The 22,933-nt window shown below is 40.9% G+C and overlaps 1 protein-coding gene across 1 annotated transcript; it reads left to right on the top strand.

Annotated features, from left to right (window-relative positions):
* Nucleotides 1-1,332: 1,332 nt before the first annotated feature.
* rhobtb2b (Rho related BTB domain containing 2b) lies at nucleotides 1,333-22,372 on the top strand. Its single transcript, XM_077243525.1, has 10 exons — nucleotides 1,333-1,469; nucleotides 15,459-15,660; nucleotides 15,753-15,856; nucleotides 15,951-16,136; nucleotides 17,246-18,192; nucleotides 19,148-19,266; nucleotides 19,468-19,618; nucleotides 19,878-19,966; nucleotides 21,542-21,647; nucleotides 21,733-22,372. The coding sequence occupies exons 1-10, from the start codon at nucleotides 1,447-1,449 to the stop codon at nucleotides 21,948-21,950; spliced, it is 2,145 nt and encodes a 714-aa protein (XP_077099640.1). The 5' UTR covers nucleotides 1,333-1,446; the 3' UTR covers nucleotides 21,951-22,372.
* Nucleotides 22,373-22,933: the final 561 nt, after the last annotated feature.

Raw genomic sequence — 22,933 nt, forward strand, 5'->3', positions numbered from 1 at the left:
ATTTTACAGTGTCATTCTTACACGTTACATGTTAGTAATGACTATAAATTGTGCATAATTATATGCAACTAACCCTAAAACACACCCTAACCCTTATTACTCATTGATTAAATGTACAAATACACTGTAAAACGGACACCTTAAAATAAAGTGTTGAAAAAAAAAAAAACGTTTACTATTGTTACTATTAAGAAAATAAGTGACAATGAGCATGTGAACGTTCTTTCTTCCATAAAAGCAGGAGCTTTGTTGGAGAACATGGATCATCATCACTTGAATCACATGCTGTCCTCATATAAAAAAGGGATAACAGGCTTAGCAAATAAGAACCGTATAAATTATTAATACAAATGCTGATATTATAATAAAAAATCGTGTATTAATATAAATTTAAATAATTTTACTCAGACTTCTGGACTTCATTGATGGCTTTAATGATCAACACAAAGCTACAAACGCACATTTTTCACTAGTTGAAATGTTATTTCTTGATATCTGTATATTTCAACATGTTACATTTGTTATTTCTGATATCTGAACATGTATTTCTGATATCAATAATTAGAAGAGTAATGTCAGATATCTAAAATGGCTTTCTTACTAGTAACAATCATTCATGATATCAGAAATTAACATCGTCACTAAGGACAATCGAATTATTGATATCAAAAATAAACATTTTTAATTCAATTGTTAATTTCAAGAACAGACATTTGCACTATTTACCAAGAAATTATTGATAATAAAAAAAATATGTTTTTTACTAGTAAGAATTGTATTTTTGATAGCCTATGTAATATTTATAACTAGTAAAAAACAACAACAGTATTCTGGGAAAGATTAAAAGTTGGCTTGCCATACACTGCAGGTTTATTAATATTCAGTCTCATTATTAACGAGAGTAGGCTAGTTTGCAGCGAGTGTCGGATATAGAACAGCGCACACTATTGAGGTGAGGATAGTGGGAAATGCAGATATTTTAAGATAACTATCAGGAGATGGCAGCAGGTTGGTAGTTATGAAGTTTGAGGTAACAATATGTGTGAACTATTTGTTGTTGTCTTTACGACTGTTTCATTTCTGCCAGTGTCACCCCATTCTCAACACCGTTAGTGTGGTGCGTCAGATGGCGCTGCATAGCCTACATGCGGAAGAGAAACCAAGGAACCACCGGGAATGTCACGAATCAAAAGCCTACAGCCGTCGCGCTTTTCTGATCATTCAGTCGGTGGATTTTAAAAAAATGATCTTAAGAAATGGGGCGTTTGGTGGTAACAGGGGTTAGCTTAGGTTTGGATACGGTAAACTACGGTGACATAGCCTAATTCTGTATCTTTTGCTTCTCCGCCGGGAAAATGAAGTGTATGCCCGGTTCGTTTCAGGTGCACGCCGCATACAACGGGCATTTTATCACCTTCTCTAAGATCACAAACGACTGCCAACCCGATGCATCCCTTCAGTTCACTTCGGTAAGGTCTCGTGTGTTCATAAATGCATGCGATTGTGTAGGCTACATTAATTGCTTTTTTGATAAGGACATGAGGAGTATTACATAATAAGTTCAGTGTGGAGGCTGTGTTTCAACGTATGGTTTCAATCTATTGAGCTGCCTACCTAGACAGCTTTGCTCGGCATCGTAGGCGAATTTGTGCAGCCGAATCTGAGAGCTTCGAACCATGTTTTTTACGGCTCTGGAATGCTTGATTCTGATTGGTCAATAGTGACGCCTTGGGTGCATTAAATTGTTTTTGTGAAATTATCGCTAAAATGGATATTTCGCCGCTACTTACAAGCGTTAGTTTTAATCCTTTCATAACTTTCGAGAAATGTCTACAAAAATTCTATAAGAGTAATAAGTTGTTGGTAAAATTGTTCGTTTTTGACAATTTTTCTAAAAAAAAACCCTGTTGTGAAAATTACGATTTTAATGTGCTGTTTGAATGTTTGTCCGTATTGAATGGAGATTAAATGTAGATTGGGTGGTATTTCGCCAGTGAGGCGAGAGGACAGTGGATTTAGACTGCTCAAACCGTTTTGGTGGATGAAATGTTTTGTGAGCCATTCCACCGAATGGGTGACATTTGCTTGTTGTAACTCTCCAAATTAAACTTGATTTTTTTAAATCTTTTTTCAACACTGAATCTAATACTACACATATTTAACTATTCAAAATGTGTATTGGTCAATCTCAGCCAACTTTTTTTTTTTTTTTTTACAAGGTACCCTTGTGCATCCTTATGGACATTTTTGTCCTTTTCAGTTTTGTTTTTTTGATAACTTTGTCTGTGTTAATGCTAACTGCATGAAATTTGCTGCAGGTGTGTATTTTTATTGGAATTTTAATATTTCACCTTCATTTCCTTTAAAAAATCTATTTTGCACTAGGTACAAAAAATACTCCCACTCAGCGCCTTTTGGACAAAAATGTCCCCATTGAAACCCATTAAAACTGCGATTTTTAATCCCAGTGCCATTCAACTATAAAATGATGCAATCTTTCTTAACAGGCTTTCATTCTGTTGGCAAGGCTTCAAAATTTACATTTTTACTATTTTTTATCAGATTGTGCCATTTTTTCAGGTTTGGCATATAAAGCAAATGATCACTTTATTGCTGTTTTCTGCTGTTTTCGGCTTATGCATATTATAGAGCCAATTAGATAAATTATGAAGCTATAATTGTGTGGGTGTGTTGGTATGGATGTCAGAGTGTGGTTTGTATGTGTGTACTGAAAGTTTTAGGTGTGTGTGTGGGTTTTCTTTCTTTCAGTTTGAAAGAAAGAAATTATATTGTACTGGAAATCACAAATCCCACCACATGTAAATGAGTCATACCCTTGGCAGAGTCACAGATCCTGCCATGTGAAAACTGAAAAGGTCAAAAAGTTACTGAGCTTTGAGGATTTTTTTCATTCAAACACATTTCTTATTACTTGCTTGCACCTTTTCATTTGTTATTGTTTTTTTACAAAGATAAAAGGTGAGCTTGACTTTGATGTAGAAGTTTAGAAGCTCCACAACACATTGTTTTTGTTTTCACAGAAAATGGTGATTGTTTTGTCTGGAAGATTTTCGTTAACACAAGTGCTCTCGCAGCCAAACCTATAACATATCCAAGGTTGTAATATTTAAAGAAAAAAAAATCTGCTTAGCATTTAGTATATGGAATATTTTTATTATTATTATAATTTTTATAAAAAAAACAAGTGGCATTATGTAAAGAAACCAGCGTTTAAAGGGTTAAAATTCTGAAAATTAATGACTGTTTGGTAATTATGATTAGAACTGATGCTAGTAAAAAATCTAAGTCAGTGAAAGTGGAAAAAAAATATTTATCTATAATATTTTTATGACACTTTTTTGACATGGAAATTTTTGTCCTTTATGGGCCTGAGTGGTAGTTTTGTTTTTTATCTGATACTGCATAAAAAATATGATTGCATCAAAATTAATATTGTTGTTAATTATTGACATATCCAAGGCTGTAATATTTAAAGAAAAAAAATCCTGCTTAGAATTTAGTATATAGAAAATTATTATTATTATTCTAATTTTTATAAACATCAACAGTGGCATTATGTAAAGAAGCCGACGTTTAAAGGGTTAAAATTCTGAAAATTAATGACTGTTTGGTAATTATGATTAGAACTGATGCTAGTAAAAAATCTAAGCCAGTGAAAGTGTAAAAAAATATTAATCTATAATATTTTTATGACACTTTTTTGACATGGACATTTTTGTCCTTTATGGGCCTGAGTGGTAGTTTTGTTTTTTATCTGATACTGCATAAAAAATATGATTGCATCAAAATTAAAATTGTTGTTAATTATTGACATATCCAAGGCTGTAATATTTAAAGAAAAAAAATCCTGCTTAGAATTTAGTATATAAAAAATTATTATTATTATTCTAATTTTTATAAACTTCAACAGTGGCATTATGTAAAGAAACCGACGTTTAAAGGGGTTAAAATTCTGAAAATTAATGACTGTTTGGTAATTATGATTAGAACTGATGCTAGTAAAAAATCTAAGCCAGTGAAAGTGTAAAAAAATATTAATCTATAATATTTTTATGACACTTTTTTGACATGGACATTTTTGTCCTTTATGGGCCTGAGTGGTAGTTTTGTTTTTTATCTGATACTGCATAAAAAATATGATTGCATCAAAATTAATATTGTTGTTAATTATTGACATATCCAAGGCTGTAATATTTAAAGAAAAAAAATCCTGCTTAGAATTTAGTATATAAAAAATTATTATTATTATTCTAATTTTTATAAACTTCAACAGTGGCATTATGTAAAGAAACCGACGTTAAAAGGGTTAAAATTCTGAAAATTAATGACTGTTTGGTAATTATGATTAGAACTGATGCTAGTAAAAAATCTAAGCCAGTGAAAGTGTAAAAAAATATTAATCTATAATATTTTTATGACACTTTTTTGACATGGACATTTTTGTCCTTTATGGGCCTGAGTGGTAGTTTTGTTTTTTATCTGATACTGCATAAAAAATATGATTGCATCAAAATTAATATTGTTGTTAATTATTGACATATCCAAGGCTGTAATATTTAAAGAAAAAAAATCCTGCTTAGAATTTAGTATATAGAAAATTATTATTATTATTCTAATTTTTATAAACATCAACAGTGGCATTATGTAAAGAAACCGACGTTAAAAGGGTTAACATTCTGAAAATTAATGACTGTTTGGTAATTATGATTAGAACTGATGCTAGTAAAAAATCTAAGCCAGTGAAAGTGTAAAAAAATATTAATCTATAATATTTTTATGACACTTTTTTGACATGGACATTTTTGTCCTTTATGGGCCTGAGTGGTAGTTTTGTTTTTTATCTGATACTGCATAAAAAATATGATTGCATCAAAATTAATATTGTTGTTAATTATTGACATATCCAAGGCTGTAATATTTAAAGAAAAAAAATCCTGCTTAGAATTTAGTATATAGAAAATTATTATTATTATTCTAATTTTTATAAACATCAACAGTGGCATTATGTAAAGAAACCGACGTTAAAAGGGTTAAAATTCTGAAAATTAATGACTGTTTGGTAATTATGATTAGAACTGATGCTAGTAAAAAATCTAAGTCAGTGAAAGTGTAAAAAAATATTAATCTATAATATTTTTATGACACTTTTTTGACATGGACATTTTTGTCCTTTATGGGCCTGAGTGGTAGCTTTTTTTTAAATCTGATACTGCATAAAAAATATTAATGCATCAAAATTAATGTTGTTTTTAATGATTGACATATCCAAGGCTGTAATAATCAAAGAAAAAAAATTCTGCTTAGCATTTAGTAAATTGAAAATAATTACTATTTTTCTTTTTTTCATAAAAAAACAACAGTGGCATTATGTAAACAAACCCACATTTTAAGGGTTAAAATTCTGAAAATTAATGAATGTTTGGTCATTATGATTAGAGCTGATGCTGGTTAAAAAATTGATGTCAGTGAAAGTGGAAAAAAATATAAATCTATAATATTTTTATGACAGTTTTTGGATACGGACATTTTTGTCCTCTATGTACCTATGAGTAACTTTTTTTAATTGATGCACAAGGGTTAAGCAGAAGATGGACACATATTTTCTCAGTCCTGTTACCGGAACTCATGTGCCATTTAAAAAGCATGTTTAAAAACATGTCAATTAATTCCTTTGTTTTCCCCTCAAGAAAGTGTTTATTTTAAAGAAACTGTTGGTTATATGTTCAAATAATTGATATTTGTGAAAAAAAATCACTATATATTAAGGCAAGGTGTATTTTAATAAAAAACACAAAGCCATTTTTTTCATTTTAAAGAAGACCGAACCCTCAAGTTTATAATTGTTTTAATAATTTAATTTATTAAACTATTGTATAAATGATGGACCAAACAAAACTGATAAAAACACTGGTTTAACTTTATTTTTTTAGAAAAAAAATAGTAACAGGAATGAACACATTGTAACAGGAATGAACACTTGGTAACAGGAATGAGCGTCCATATGTGTGTGTATTGGAGAGAGTCTACATGACTGTGTGTGCATAAGATTTCTGTGTTGAAGTGATGTACTATGTGCTAGAAGTACTTCACAGAGAAGGAGGTGGAAAGAGAAAGAAGGAGAGAGAGAAGAAGAGAGATGGAGGGAGAAAGAGGGAAATTAACACATAAAAGGGGGAAAAGAGAGGGTTGCGGGGTGTGTTTCGCTCCTTCCATTGCAATATGCCATAGGTGGGTGTTTCTGGCACCTGCATAGTATGGGTTTTCTCCATTTTCTACAAAATATAAGAAAGACAAAGACACGACGTTTAAGTTACCTCGTGGTGGACTGGCTTCCTGGAAGCAGGGGCGCTGTAAAGGGGGGGTAAACGATGACGATTCTCGGGGCCCATGATTAAGAGGGGGCCCAGAGAAGCCCCCAATAAAATTGTGGTGCTAAAAAAATATATTTGATAGTAAAAATTATTAACTTTAAATTATTCTATTTGCTGTTTCCTGGTGTCAAAATTGTTTATTTGTTTAGGAAACACAAATGTCCGTGGGCCCCTCTCGAAAGAAATTTCTATGAAATTATCATAAAATGTTTCAGTCCGCCCAAATTGTATCCAGGCAACACAAACAGCTTGACTTCACTTGTAGCGCCGGCAGAATATCAACTTGACGGAAGAGGAAGTGAAAATGCCTCAAAAATCTGGAAGTCAAAAACGGAAAGAGAAAAAAATAAGATAAGTGAAAGAGGCAAAGGGTCGACAGTATGTTACCCAATATTTCACATGAAAGGTGGGTTTGTAAGTAGGCCTAAATTGTTAGTGGACCGCCCGTGACAATGATCGTAGCTTACGGCACTTTTCTGTGCGTACGCACGCTTTGTACATGAGGCCCCAGGTCTCTACGGTAGCATTTTTAGACAAGTTAGCAAGTTTCGATAGAGCAGGGTGCAGCGGGTGCACCGTGCACGGCTTTGCCTCACATGCAGCCGGTGTCGGCATTTTTGTACGAGGCTCCGCCCACTTTCAGCACCCTGCTGCGGTCCACGCTGTTGCACATGTCTTGCAAGCAGTCTAACTTCATGAACTCTGATAAAAAGTCCTCTGCCAGCTACAAACTACTATCAGCTGTTTGTGAGGTTTCAGTGCATCTCTTGAAGATGATTTGGAGTTGTATTACTACAATGTCTCCTATATTGTCAAATACAGCATGATCTCTGCCAACCATCTTCACATAATACTTTCACATTATCTGATCCAGACCATCGGCAAAACTCAATTTAAACAGCGCAAAATGACTGCCTGTGGACGTTATAGTTAGAAATGATTATATTTCTGTTTTTACTCACACAATAAATATTTAAACTAGTTTTAATGAAAATTCATGTAGTTTTAGGAAAAGTCAGGGAGCAGCAAGGCTTTGTGATTTATTTAGACAAATTTCATAACGGTCAAAATGACGGCTTGTTCGTTCTAGTGTTCGTTCGCATGATTTTATGTACATTAATATGAAAAAAAGTCCCAGCTGTGTTGGGGGCCCTGTCAAGATTCTTTTCATGGGGCCCAAAATCCTTAGCAGCGCCCCTGCCTGGAAGTATGGTGTTCACATTATAAAACTAATGCTAATGTCTACAATATAAGTAATTGCAACCTTAAAACTCATAATTCAGGTGAATAGTATTATATGAACTAATATTTACAGTATTAAATCAACAAAACAGAGGACTCTACTCACTCCTGTTACTTTAACTCACTCCTGTTATTTATTCATATAAGCAACAGGACTGAAAGTAACAGGATTGACTTTTTAAGCAAAAAGTTATCAAATACATGCCATATGGTCACATAGAATACATGCTAACAGCATGAGGACACTGAGCAATTTCTAGTGACTTACCAAAAGTTAATATTTTTAAAATAAACAAATAAAATCTAAGAAATAATTTAGGTAACAGGACAGTATGTTGAGATTTACCTTCTCAGTCATAGTTACAATTTCATCAAATATACAGAAATTAAAATGAGAGGACTTACTTATGGTCTTCCCATTGCCTTCAGAAGATCCAGATGATGCAACTTCCTGTTGAAAATGTGTCTTGTGGAATATTCCAAATTTTTCAGAGGAGGGAGGATGTGTTAGGATAACAGGACTGAGTGAAAATCCGGGGACACGACTAAAATTTGTATTTTATCTAAAATATTAGATAAAATATTTTTTTATCATGAAAAAAAAACATTTTAAAGCATAGATTGGATATAAAGTCACACAACAATGCAAACAAATTAAGATTTCTGAAGGATTTTAATCATATTTCATGGTAAATTTTAGAGATAGAGAGTGGGTACATGCAGAAAATGCTATTTTTTAGTGTTCTATGTAGTTTTTATTAATGTTTTTAATTATACATTTTAAATTTGTAGTTAGCTTTATGTGCAGGATATTTTGCTTAATAATAAAATGTCTTTTAGAGTTAAATTTCATGCAATTTTATACATTTTATGTCCTGAGGACAGAAATGTCACCCTTTCGGTGGAATGGCTCTTGGGCTTTAGTTGGCGGTTGCCCTCTTTAGCTCTATGTCCCATGTCAAAGTCCTTTTAAGGCAAGTCTTTTCACTCGGCGGCAATCTTTAAAACGCCTCACGGGCAGCTATTTTAGTCATGTGCAGCTCCTATCTCTTTGAATGGGGAAACATCAAATTCTCCAAAGTTTGCTCGATTTTCTGAAAGTCTGCCTCCGTTAACGCAGTATGGATGTTTTGTCACGTGCTTCTTGACGAAGATTTTTCACTACTCCAATGATGAAAACATTGTTGCTAGTGATAAACTCTGGATCTTCAAAAGACACCAGGATCGGTTGATCGGTGGATCATACCGGTTAAGCCCCGCACATAGGCCGACATAACTGCTGAAACCCTTTTTTTCACAGCGGCATAAAACTGACGGAGAGCCTGCTGGTCTATGTCAATTTTGGTTTGTTTTAAAATCAATAGCCAGATCTTCCTTGGCACACCAGTTCTGAAAACAGTGTACAGACCACATAGTCTATTTAACAGTCCTGGCTTAATTTCTTGCCTTTTCCAGAATTTTAATTACACTTTCTCTGCCTTGACCATCTCTACCACTCATACACGCTAGCCCACCCATTAAAGGGATAGTTCACCCAAAAATAAAAATTCAGTCATTAATTACTCGCCCTCATGTCGTTCCAAACCTGTAAGACTTTCGTTCATCTTCGGAACACAAATTAAGATCTTTTTTATGAAATCTGAGAGCTTTCACTCCCTCCTCTGATGGCTACGCAACTGACACTTTGATGCTTCAAAAAGTTCATAAAGAGATCGGAAAACGTCCTGGTTGCGTATGCAACCCACCGTTCCCTGAAGGAGGGAACGGAGGACGTAGTCGATGGTCGACTGAATGGGGATCTCGCTAGAGAGCCTATCCTCTTCGAGTACTATTGAACGAGCCAATGTAATTGGCGTGCGTGATTCGCATCACACACTCCGCCCCCGCGGCGCGGGTATAAATACGGAAGTGGATGCACGCACTAGTTGCTTTTCGCTGAGGAGCCGAGAGTAACCAGGGGTCAGCGGTGGTCCAGCGGTAGTGGCAAGGGGACTACGTCCTCCGTTCCCTCCTTCAGGGAATGGTGGGTTGCATACGCAACCAGGACGTTCCCTTTCAGTCGATAACGTCAGACGTAGGCCGACTGAATGGGGATAACCTTTGAATACGCCACTAACGCTGCCACCTTCCAGTGCCTAAACCAAAGCCTCCTGATGCCCCCGCAAATTTAAGGCGGGGTAGGACAGGGCTTAGGCCAGGGAAGTCACTGCTTTTCCTACAGGACCACTGGGAAAGCGTTCCCCGTACATTGGAAGGAAGGGACACTGCGGAAGCCATATCCAACCCAGAGGGAGGTAACGTGGAAAATACACATATGAACTGGGCGGAAACCGGGCAGTCTAACATATGGAATGTCACTGGGGTGGCTCCAGCCTAAGACGGGGGGAGACACACCGGACAGTGACGGCAGAGAGACTCTGCCGAGGGAAGACACGGGCTCACCGCAGGGAGCCGTATCGTGGAAGAATACACATATGGGGTCGCCGTAGGGACCGCAACATATGGACCCAGCCTAACACAGGTTCCACACTGCTTACGAGTGGTAGGCCTAACACCAGACGTTCCGCACGTCCGACGTCGGAGGGGTGTGGAGGAACTCAACCGGGTTCAATTTTAAGGGAACTCAACTGGAGTAGAAAGGCGCACGTATCCAGTCCATAGGAGGGGAATGGCGCAGCAAGCCGACACTTGAACCGGGCTCACGGTGAAACTGGCTTCATGAGAAGGGAGCCCACGGGAAGCAGCGGTTCAACTAGGTGTCGTCCAGCCCCCAACTCTAGAATCTGTTTTAGCAAAGCATATCGTCAAAGCCCAGGCGGAGAGCTTTACACTCATCATAGAGGAGCTCAACACCTAAGTGGACATGTTGCATCTCGGATTTTTACCGAAAGGAAGGCAAGCACTAGTGCGACTTTGCATGGAAACAGCCTTCCCTCTCTGCTGAATTCCAACAGATATTTGTAGAGCTGGTTTGAGGTCTATGGCTTGCGTTCTGTAGACGTCCAAGCGAACGGACAGAGAAGCCAGGGCTGGATCTGCCTCCTCCAGGGCAGCGCTTGCAGGCTCACCACCTGCTCCTATTACGGGAGAGGTAAGAACTTTGGGCACAATCGAGCCGGGGTCTCAGCTTGTGAGAGTTAGCCGGCCCAGACTCCAGGCACAATACGTTGACCGAAAGCGAGCAGGTCCCTACCCTCTAGTAGAGACCACGCGAGCAGGAGAACTGATACAACAGAATTTTTAACTCACTGCCTGCAGTGGCTCAGGGGCGGTCTCTGCATTGCATCGCACCAGTGACAAGGCCCAAGAGGATAAAGAGGGACGCAAGGATTTACAAGACCTTGCTCCTCAGGAACCTGACGATCAGAACGTGCTTCTGCACCCTTCTGCAACACGAAGAGCGTCGTTTAAACACCGAGGCAACATCATTTTGAGGGTGAAGGAAAACAGCCTACTCCAACCCATTTTGCAGGAAAGAGAGCACTGAAGTGATCGAAAAGCTTTCAGGATCTCCTCTGGAGAGAAGACGCACTCAACGAATAGGTTCCACTTCTAAAGGCGTAAGCACGCTACCCATTTCTAGGGGGTGCTTGCAGAAGTGATGGTAACTATCACATGCCTGTGATAGCCACCTGAACCTCCGCGTTCAGATGTAAGACCGCCCGGAATCTCCGGGGGAAAAACGCGTGTGCCATCGTGCCCCGTCCCTGAAAGAGTTTTCAGGGGAAGTCAGGAAGGCTGTCGATGGGAACCAGGTCTAGTTGGGCCAATAAGGGGCAACAATGAAGACCTGTTCCTCTCCTGACTTGGCACGTAGGTGCAAGCGACGGGCGCAAAAAGACAGGAGCATTGCTCAACACAACATGTAAAGATCACTGGGCTTCAGGAGCATTTTCTGCTCAGCACTTGAGTGTGATAAGTTCACTGAGCTTCAGGAGCATTCCTGCTCAACACCTGAGTGTGATAAACTCACTGAGCTTCAGGAGCATTTGCGCTCAACACTTGAGTGCGAAGAACTTCACTGAGCAACAGGAGCATTTCTGCTCAGCACTGCGTGTGATGAATTCACTGAGCTACAGGAGCATTTCTGCTCAACACCTCAGTGTGATGAACTCACTGAGCTACAGGAGCATTTCTGCTCAACATGAAGTGTGATGAATTCACTGACTTGAGAAGGCGCAAGGCGACCATGAGTCGCAGTCTCTTTTAGAAGGCTCACTGGGGTTAAACGCATTTCTGCAGGCCCCTGGGCCAGCTGAGAGCCAGTGTTTGTCCAAGGGTAGTCCGCTCGGTTTATACAAACACTGGCAGGAAGACGAAACCGGAGGGGCAACTGAGCGCACCCGGAATGGTCATGACCCAGCTGGACCCAGGGGATGGAGTCTCCACTTGCCCTGGCTATAACTGTCGTGAGGCTCGATGGCGGCACGATTGAGTAGAGCGGGAAGAGTGGAACAAAGCGTCCTCAGAAGCTTCTGACTCCAAGGAGGAGGTGAAGGGTGAGTTGTGACATGCAAGGGAAGCTTGCGCAACGGTCGCAATGTCTAACAACTCGAGGCACGAATGCCCGTGTAGTCGAGGGTCGCCCCGGCCCCCGTTAAAAACACGCCCTTTGTACATGGCCCCTCTGTTGAAGAGGGTTTGGCAGCAGACCGGGATGAACTATAGTCACACAGGGTGAGCTGCTCTGCCACGATCACCTCGGGACTCGATCATGAAGCTAGCGCTGAAGCAGTCACATATGGAGGAAGCCAAAGGCCGCAACTACCATATACCCCAGGAGCCTCTGAAAGTTCTATCAGGGGGACCCTTTCTCACTTCAAACACCAGCTGAACACATTCTCATTGGAGAGACGTGTTAGACCGAGCCCATCTCCAAAACTGAAAAAGAGATACTCAGCCCGTGGGCGAGATTACTCTCTTCCAGTTGACCTGAAGACCCAACGGGCTCTGGAGCACTCGAGGGGAAGGACACTGTACTGATACTCCACCCTTACACACAACACACAGGATGGCCTGCGGTGCGGAAGGTAGAGATCTGAAGCACATGTCTTTCAGGTCGGAGCTGCAGACCGATCTTGGGCCAAGATGGTCACAACACCACCTAGTAGCACGAAGAACGAGTTTACAACTGGCCTTCGTACCGGCTGGAGGAGCGGCTATATCAAATCCTTCGCCAGCAGGATAAGATAAGCATGCACAAGTCAGGAGCACTGCTCAACACTCGGTGTGATGAATATCACTGAATTTTCAGGATGACCGGATGACCGGGTCCTCGAACGCACCAAGCTGCCTGCTGGCGACCAAGGGGGAGCTGAGGGGTGTAAGGCTATACAGGGTCACACCCGCCAGACTGGCCCTCTTGGGACCCAGGAACAGATGAAATTGCTCTCTCTTTGAAGTGTGGGTACCGCTTGCTCCGCTTTTCTTTTTTTTCTTTTTTTTTAGGGAGCCAGCGGTGGAACAGACACACACACAAACAAAAGGCTCCACCCGGCCCTCACCCGGGGGGAGGGAGTGATCGTGCCACTCCAAGAGCATCTCATCCATTCCTGGGCGGCCCGCTCTGGAATGCTTTCGCTGTCGCTTGCCACCTGGCTTGGCAGCGCCTGGAGCGGGCTTGGCGTCTCTACTGCGGCCGGCTCCATGCTGAGGCCTGGGTGGAGGCTGCTGCGGAGGCCCAGCAGGAGCGGCGGCCGGGGAACACCCACGGCGACGAGCAGGCGTAGGAGCTGCCACCGGCGGCGGGTGGAGGCAGCAGCTGGCCACCGGGGCAGGATGTGCCGGATGACCTCCGTCTGCGCTTGAGCGGCAGAGAACTGTTGGATGCAGTTCTCCACTGCGTCGCCGACCAGCCCAACCTGGGAAATTGGGGAGACCAGGAACCGAACCTTGTCCGCATCCGCCATACCAACCAGGCTGAGCCAACGAAGGCGCTACCGAACCACCACGTTGGACATCGCCAGACCGATCACGCACGCTATGACACTCATGCCCCGGAGGGTGAGGTCGGATGCATTGCGGTGCTCACCTATGAGGGCACGGTCTGGATTACCCTCGTGCATGCATTGGGTGCCCTAGCCTGCAGCAACGCCATGGCATGCAAGAGGAAGCGGCTTGCCCACAGGCTTTGTAAGCTCTGCCCGTTGGAACGGACGAAACTCACAGGCCTTAGGGAGGAGACGAGGATCCCCCCAAAAGGCAGCGGCCGCCGGGCACAGGTGCACCTGTGTCGACAGACCGCTCCAATGGAGGGACCCTTCGCAACCCTTCACCGTTCCTCCATCAAGAGTAATGAGGGGGAAAAGCTATTCAGGCAGTTTCTGGCAGAGAAAAATGCTGTTCACCACCTGATAAGCTCTCCATGCATTTCGGGAAAGAAAGGCACTGGGGCGGCGAGCTGAGAACCAGCGCGGCCCGCCCCAAGACACCAAACTCCAGATTCCAACCGAGACTGAACGGGACACGGTGGAGGTTCCACTCGAGCCCGGCAGCCTCGGCTGCCCGTTTCAGCATAGCTGATAATTCTGGATCCGGCTCGGGCAACATTGAATTCCCGGAGGGAGACAATGCAGCCGAGTCATCATCTCTATAAGTCAGCTCACCCTCCAATGCTGCAATCGACGTCCTGTCCTCCAGGGGAGCCCCGAGTGAAACCACTGGCCCACCCATTACAGATGGATCAGCAGACAACACAGGAGGCTCCAGTGGTTGCAGTGGAAGGGAGGAGTGAGGAGCCCGCAGGGAATGGTTACCGGGCAGGACATCCAACACTACCCTCCGGTCACCCATCCCACACAGCACCCGTGCAGGGTGGGGCATGGTAATGGGGACTCGCTCTCCGCGTTTAACGAAGGCGAGTCTCGCCCTCAACACTGCGACAGTCATGTTCCCACAGTGAAAACATGAGCTGTCCACAAAAGCTGTCTCAGCGTGCTGTAACCCAAACACGTGACACAACAGTTGTGACCATCAGAGAGAGACAGGGAACGACCGCACCCAGAAACGCACGGGCGGAATGACATCTTGAAAAAGACGCAAACGCACCCGTGTTGCTCTTTCAGAAAATAGAACCGTCACCAGTGCCGGAGCACACAGGGGAATGACCGCGGCAACACTGAACAGAGAACTGAAACAGTGAAGCACTCACTTTTCCGCCCTCTAACCAGCCATCAACACACACAAACATTTAGAAATTTGTTGCTGTTAAAACAGCAGTTGAGAGCTCAAAGCTCGCGATCACTGCTGCACTCGCGCTGTAGAACACCAGCACTGGGAGAGTCTTCCTGAAGAACACCGACACACTCGCTCGTTGTAGACAACAGCACTCTCAGAGACATCAAACGATCGGCTCCGAAGCGAAAGGCAACTAGTGCGTGCATCCACTTCCGTATTTATACCCGCGCCGCGGGGGCGGAATGTGTGATGCGAATCATGCACGCCAATTACATTGGCTCGTTCAATAGTACTCAAAGAGGATAGGCTCTCTAGCGAGATCCCCATTCAGTCGACCGTCGACTACATCTGACGTTATCGACTGAAAGGGAACTAATCCATATGTATTGAGCGGTTTAGTAGTCCAAATTTTCTGAAGAGACTCGATTGCTTTATGATGAACAGATTGAATTTAGGCCTTAGTCTATTTGGAAAGTAGCATCTAATATGTGAATGATGTATACATATTCCTTACATTTCACAAACATCTGCCTTACAGACTAGTTGAAAATGAGCTAAAACAATTATGGATGGAAAAATATGGATACTGCCCTATAACCTATTATTATTGTTATGTCACAAAGCTTTGTGTTTATCCATTGCTTTTAGGTCCCAGTTTACAGATACTGACATGGACTATGAGAGGCCTAATGTCGAGACCATTAAATGTGTGGTGGTGGGGGACAATGCTGTGGGCAAAACGCGGATGATCTGTGCCCGAGCATGTAACGCCACTCTCACGCAGTACCAGCTACTCGCCACGCATGTGCCCACCGTCTGGGCTATTGACCAGTATAGAGTCTGTCAAGAGGTCTGGACTTTTATCTTTCCACTCATGACACTTCAAAAGCATAAGATGAGTATTAAAACCCATAATTCCAATTCTTGTGCCTGTTTTTGAAGGTTCTGGAGCGCTCCAGAGATGTAGTGGATGATGTAAGCGTGTCTCTTCGATTATGGGACACTTTCGGAGACCACCACAAAGACCGTCGCTTTGCTTACGGCAGGTGTGTTTGTGGACCGTTTTGTTGGAAATGAAACAACATCTGAAAGATTCTTTTGAGGACATCTTAAATGTTTTATCTTGTGTTTGTACACCAGGTCAGATGTGGTGGTCCTGTGCTTCTCCATTGCCAACCCCAATTCTCTCTTTCACGTGAAGACCATGTGGTACCCAGAGATCAAGCACTTCTGCCCTCGGACCCCAGTCATCCTGGTGGGCTGCCAGTTAGACCTGCGTTACGCTGACCTGGATGCTGTTAATAGGGGACGGAGGCCTCTTGCCAGGTGAATTTTTGTTCAAAATTTTCAATCTGTGATTTAAAGACCTCTTGAAATCAGAATTTGGGAGTTTTTGTGCTCATTCTGCTAATTTAAAATTGATAGTCTTTCTCAAAATATATATATCTATAGTTAAAATCGATATGTTACCATTTAAAAGCTTTTGGTCTGTAAGATTTTTTAAATGATCTAAAAAAAAAGTCTTCTCCTCACCAAAGCTCCACTTATTTGATCAAGAATACAGTAAAAATCGTAATATTGAGAAGTATTATTACAATTTAAAGTAACTGTTTTCTATTTGAATATATTGTTAAATGCAATTTATTCCTGTGATCAAAGCTGAATTTTTAGCACAACTCCAGTCTTCAGTGTCAAATGATCCTTCAGAAATCATTCTAATATGCTGATTTAGTACGCAAGAAACATTTCTTATTACTATCTATGTTGAAAACAGTTGTGTTGCTTAATATTTTTATGGAAACCATGATAATTGTTTTTAGGATTATTGGACGAATATAAAGTAAAAAAAAACAGCATTTATTTGAAAATGAATATTTTGAAATATTTTGTAACATTACAAATGGCTTTACTGTCACTTTTGATCAATTTAATCCATCTCTGCTGAATAAGAGTATTAATATGAATTTATTTCAAAAAACAAAATCTGTATTTAAAAAAATTAATTTACTGCAGAAGATTAATAAAAAAAAAGATTATAAATATCTCTATATTTCAAATACCACATGCTTCTCTAACTTAAAAAAAAATAATGTTATCTATATTATAAATATAAAAAATTCTAGTAATTATACATGTCTTTATATTATAAATTATCACTTCTCTAAATTATGAGTATAAAAATACTAATAAGTATAAATGTTTCTATATTAATGTCACCTGTTTCTGATTAGGAATAGCAAGAAATTAGTCTCGGTCCGTCTATTCATCTTTGGCTTGCTTTATTTCAGACTATTAAATAGACTAAATTGAACATCATGTATTGAGGGCGTTTTTAATTAATGCAAGAATGTAACAAATACAGTATGTAGCATTCACGTTAAAGATATTGTAGTACATCCTTTTTGTTGACAATTCTCCATCAACCAACTTTACAGACCCATCAAAGCAACTGAGATTCTTCCTCCTGAGAAAGGTCGCGAGGTGGCCAAAGAACTGGGTGTGCCGTACTTCGAGACCAGCGTCGTGGCTCAGTTTGGAGTTAAGGACGTGTTTGATAATGCCATTCGCGCTGCTCTCATCTCACGGCGCCACCTGCAGTTCTGGAAGTCTCACTTGAGGGATGTCCAACGGCCTCTTTTGCAGGCACCTTTTCTGCCTCCAAAGCCTCCTCCGCCCGCAATAGTCATCAAGCCACCTCCTTCCACCACTGAGGAGCACCCGGCCCGGCTGCTGGAGGAGCCGCTGTGTGCTGATGTGGTTCTGGTCCTCCAAGAGCACCAGCGAGTCTTCGCTCATAAAGTCTACCTCGCCACGGCCTCTTCGAAATTCTACGACCTTTTTCTCCAGGATGTGAAGGCAGAGGCTGACGGCAAGCAACCTCCCGGTCGGGAGCTCCCTACACGGGCCGCCAGCTTTGACATGTGTGAGAGCAGCGATGAAGAAAGCAGGGTCAACCTCAGGGCCTGCATCAGTGACGGGACCCTGACCGGTGCAGACTCTGATGGGATCCTGGAGGGTGGGCGCGGGGGGCGACTTCTGTCGTCTTTGGGTCGGGCTTTCGTCGGCATCAGGAGAGAAACGGTCCAGGACCCCGTCACGTTCATCTCCCGGCCAATGACGGTGGTGCACATGGACCCGTCGGTGTTGCTCGGGCCGTTTCGAGTGGTCATGCATTACCTATACACTGGACAGTTGGACGAGCACGAGAAGGACCTGATGCACATCGCCCACATCGCCGAGCTGCTGGAAGTGTTTGACTTGCGCATGATGGTCGCCAACATCCTCAACGACGAGGCCTTCATGAACCAGGAGATCACAAAGGCTTTCCATGTGCGACGGACCAATCGGATGAAGGAATGCTTGGCTAAAGGAACTTTCTCAGGTTAAAGTTGTTTTTATCTCATGTAGGGCACAATTTGGGGATTTAATTGAATTGCATTTAATTAGTTTATTTTTTAGTAACTATTGTAAAATTTCTCTGTAAAATAGTGATGGGCGCTTTCTAAACACTGCTTTGTGAAGCTTCAAAACATTTGTAAATTATTTGTTTCGAACCAACGTTTTCAGGCTGCCAAAGTCACATAACTTTAGTAAATGAGGATGCGTTATGTCAATACTGTTTCGGAATTTCAGTGGTTCGCCACTAGGTCTCTGTGAACCAATGAACTAGTGTCTATGTCGTTTTTCATATTTTAAATGAAACCACCAATGAAATCATGTTTTGTCATAAGCGCGCATCTCACAACATTGACAATTTCTGTAGCAGGTGACACAAGGACTTTTAATGATTGGCTCTTTTATTTAGAATCCGGGACTTATTCTGCAATATTGTGCCATCTTAAAGCCTTCGGTTGTTGTTAATAGTCTGATTAACCAAGCTCTCCATAAAACAAACTAAACAAGCCCTACAATTTAATAAAATAACACATAATGTAATGGTATTAGATGATTTATTAATTGCATTTAATATATTACACTTTCAACAACATATTGGTTTGTAACAGATGTTTTATGCATGTTGGTTGGAGTTTTCGTTGCGTTTAAGCCATTCTGACCTGCAGGTTTTCACCAGTGTGTGGCGTTTCGAGTGCTTCGAAACAGTGAATCATTTTGCGAAACAATTGGTGGATCATGAGCTGCGCATGTGTAAAAGAACACAGTGCCACACTTCAATCTGAAACCTGCTGCGCATATATTTATTTAATTAAATCACAGCCTTTGCGATTTGATAATTGCACTAAGCCATATCGCGATTACAGTTCACCATGCTGCCCTATCGTAAGATCCTAATGCTGTCTGTTTTTGCTGCATCAAATATTTCTTTCTTTGTATCCCAGATGTGGTGTTTAAACTGGATGATGGTACCGTTCAAGCCCACAAACCCCTGCTCATCTCTAGCTGCGATTGGATGGCAGCCATGTTTGGTGGGCCTTTTGTTGAGAGCGGCACTAAAGAGGTAAATGCTGCATTTTACAGAAGTGACCCATTCATGCACAACATTTATAAACATCACTGTGGAAAAGAGATAAATAAATTGCGAAATTGTATATTTTGTTCACTTTTTCCTGTGTCCTCTGAGAGAAGATTTCAAACAGTGTTACATTGACATTTGTGTAGAAGTTAATGTTGTCTTCAAAGACGTGTTGTGGTTTCATAGGTGTTGTTCCCAAATACGACCCGTAGTTGTATGCAGGCTGTGCTGGAGTATCTCTACACGGGTCGCTTCTGCTCCAGACCTGACCTGGACGCCATGGAGCTCATTATCTTGGCCAATCGCCTCTGCTTGCCTCACCTGGTCGCCCTCACAGGTCTGACGACTGATTATCATGTCAATAATGTACATAAGAACTAACAAGGATTATAGAGTTTATAGAGTCTGTCCCCAAAGTTTTATACGGTAGTGTAAATATCATGTTTATATGTTGGCATCCCTTTTAAATGAACTTTTCATGCATTGAAAGAGCAGCATGAACATTGTGCTAAACTTCTCCTTTTGTTTCAGTGAAGAAAAAAGTCATACAGGGTGAATTAATTATGTAATTGTGTATTAATTGTGTTTTGCTGCAGAGCTCCATACTGTGACTGTTCTGAAGGAGTCTGCCGCCATGGGCACGGACATTGACGGAGATGTGCTGGTATATCTGGAGATGGCTCAGGTAAAGTTTAAAGGTAGACTAGGTGATTTGGTCTAGAATTTTTTTTTAATGCTGGTTGAAAGTCTCTTCACATCCTGATCGCAATCACTAAGTTAGGCGGTCTAAATGTATTTATATGTATACTATATATTGTCTTTGGAAGGCGTAGGACCATAAAATGTTCGTCCTATCATTGCATTGGGTCCGATGTCCTACCTGCCTGTCAACGTATGTATTTCCATACCTCCGCGCACCTGCTTGCGCAGACATCACCCGTTATCAGCGTGTTTACATGCTATGCAGAGTTAGACAGACGTCAGTCACCGAGCGCCACAACCAAAACAGCTGTCGCCTTTTACAGTTCCTCCTGAACCAAAACAATGAGCTTATGCTGCGTTCACGCCATAACTAATGTAATTTGGAAGAGATGGAAACCTGTGACATTATACTCGGAGCGGTTTGTGACTCGAATTTATGCGTTTCAATGGCAACACTATCAACGGCTAAATGAACCTCCAGAAGTCAGGTGGTACAGGTCAGTGCTCTGTAAGTTATGTTCATTATTATTGTAATGTTATATGCATGAGGTAGTTTAACGCCATCTATCGTGACGTTTCTGTTTGTCTCTGCTGTACGCGTTCATGTGTTTGAGGAGGCGTGGGTTTGGAAATGCTATGAACGGAGGGTGGCATCTTATGCTTTCAAAGCTAGCTTGCTATTGTTAGCCTTTCCGAAAATTGCCTACTTTACCTTTAAGATTTAGTGCCTAGGTTATTTAAGTGAAGTTTTCAAGTTAGCATTTCCTTTATTGATTAACCGAGATGTTGTGCAACAAGAGCAGAGACTCTGTCGTCCTTGCCTGCGATTATGTTACAAGTAAACTAAGAAAGAATCTGCATGACTAAGAAAATAATGGGTTTCCTGCAAACAGTACAGTAGCCCGTGGCTTGCTCTAGGATTTGATGTGAAGTCAGACACATTTTTTGCTGCATTCCTGTAATGTTCACATGGTTCATTCTGTCATGCCTGAGTGGTCAAGCTGAGTCACTTGATTTACTGAAGACTCTTAGGAATGCGAAACATTTCTTCACTTTTGTGTCTCAGGCACTCTCTGTCAGTAAAATGTGTTCCTGTATTTGAGTCTGAAACTAAACAGTATGATTTATAAAATGCAATTAACAGAGCTTGAGTTTCATTGGTAAACTGTTTGACTGACAGTGAAAAATTAGATAACTCACCCTAATGTCATTACAAACTCTTCCGTGTAACACAAATGGAGATATTTAGCATATTGTTCACAGGACCAAAAGAAACACCATGAAAAGTCGTTAAGACATCGATAAGGTTATATTTCACGTCTTCTGAAGCCATACGATAGCTGTTCCCAGTACTGTAGCTTTCAAATCCCATTAGTGCTTCATGGCACTAATTTTTTGGCAACGGGACACAAGAAAACCAGGAAGAGAAATTAAATAAAAATCGTACCAACCCACAGTCATATGTGTTTGAAAAAACATAATGGCGACTAAATTATGATTTTTGGGTGAATTATTCCTTTAAAGAACACTCAATTTACGTTTTGTCATGTGATTTCAGTTCCACTGTGCCTACCAGCTCACCGATTGGTGCCTTCACCACATCTGCACCAACTACAACAACGTGTGCCGCAAGTTCCCCAGGGACATGAGGGCCAAATCAGCAGGTAGAACATGAAAAGTTTGTCTTTTTTTTTTTAACCTGTCTAGAATTCAGTTTTTAACATGTTTTTGCTTTGGATGCATTTTCAGAGAACCAAGAATACTTCGAGAAGCACCGCTGGCCTCCGGTCTGGTACCTGAAGGAGGACGACCACTACCAGAGAGCACGGAAGGAGCGGGAAAAGGAGGACTACCTGTTGCAGAAGCGACAGAGCAAGCGTAAATGGGTGCTGTGGAATCTTCCGCCCTCCCCTTCGAACCCCTCTTCATCTTCCTCTTCGTCCTCATCCTCCTCTGCTATCCTCTGAAGAGACGAGGGGGACAAGTCCTGCTTTTTCCACAGGGTTGAAATCACAGCTGGTTTCAGATCAACATCTCATCAAACCGTGCTTGAAGTCCTGCACAGGCATCATGTAGGGCATGGCCGCCAAACAGGTCTAAATGTGAAATGTTTACCAAATGTGACTATAGTCATTCTGCTGGTACGTAAAACAGGTAGGCATCTCATCCTAAAACAATGAAGAAACCCTTGGTGTATTTTAGTGATCTAGATTCTAGATCAGTGGTTCCCAAATTGATTTTGCTTTACAACACAGATTTTACATTAGACAACAAATGGTGACGCAGCATTGTACAAAAATTGTTCATCATATGAAAATCAATTGGATTGAACACTGTGTGGTTGACCATTGTTTGGCCCTATGTTATAATATTCAACAACAATGAAAAATACTTCTAAAGCATTTATTAATCTTAGTTAATGTTACTTTCAACATTTACTAATACGTTATTAGTAATCAAATCGTATATTTATTATTTAATGGACCAGATTGAACTAACAATGAACAGCTGTAATGTAACAAAGATTAATAATAATGTTAGTTAATGCATTAACTGATGGGACTTTATTGTAAAATGTTACCGTTTTATATATATATATATATATATATATATATATATATATATGTATTACACATATACTAACTGGAATAAGTTCGTTAACTGATATTTATGTTTTATTTCAGCTTTATTTTAGTTACCAGAAACATTTGAATAAGTTTTAGTTAAAATAACATTAATGGTTTGGGCAGACATTCCACATCAAGACCAAAAGAGATTTCAAAATGTTCAAATATGACGATTTCAAATATTTTGCTATATTACCAACACTCAGCTGTTTTTCCCCTTACACACCAATTGATAACCATTTATCTAAAACTGTTTCGCCTCAAAGCAGAATAGTGGGAACACTGAACAGTCACACGAAGAACAAAACTAAACCTGTTTGTAC

The sequence above is a fragment of the Siphateles boraxobius genome, unplaced genomic scaffold (genome assembly GCF_051911475.1).
Source record: "Siphateles boraxobius isolate OS27281-9 unplaced genomic scaffold, OSU_SipBor_1 25, whole genome shotgun sequence".
NCBI lineage: Eukaryota > Metazoa > Chordata > Actinopteri > Cypriniformes > Leuciscidae > Siphateles > Siphateles boraxobius.

What these genes read in the sequence shown, in the direction of transcription:
- rhobtb2b (XM_077243525.1), top strand. Translation starts at nt 1,447, where the DNA reads ATGCATCCCTTCAGTTCACTTCG. An exon ending in CATCCCTTCAGTTCACTTCG is followed by an intron (nt 1,470 to 15,458) that starts GTAAGGTCTCGT and finishes CATTGCTTTTAG; the next exon opens with GTCCCAGTTTACAGATACTG. An exon ending in CATGAGGGCCAAATCAGCAG is followed by an intron (nt 21,648 to 21,732) that starts GTAGAACATGAA and finishes ATGCATTTTCAG; the next exon opens with AGAACCAAGAATACTTCGAG.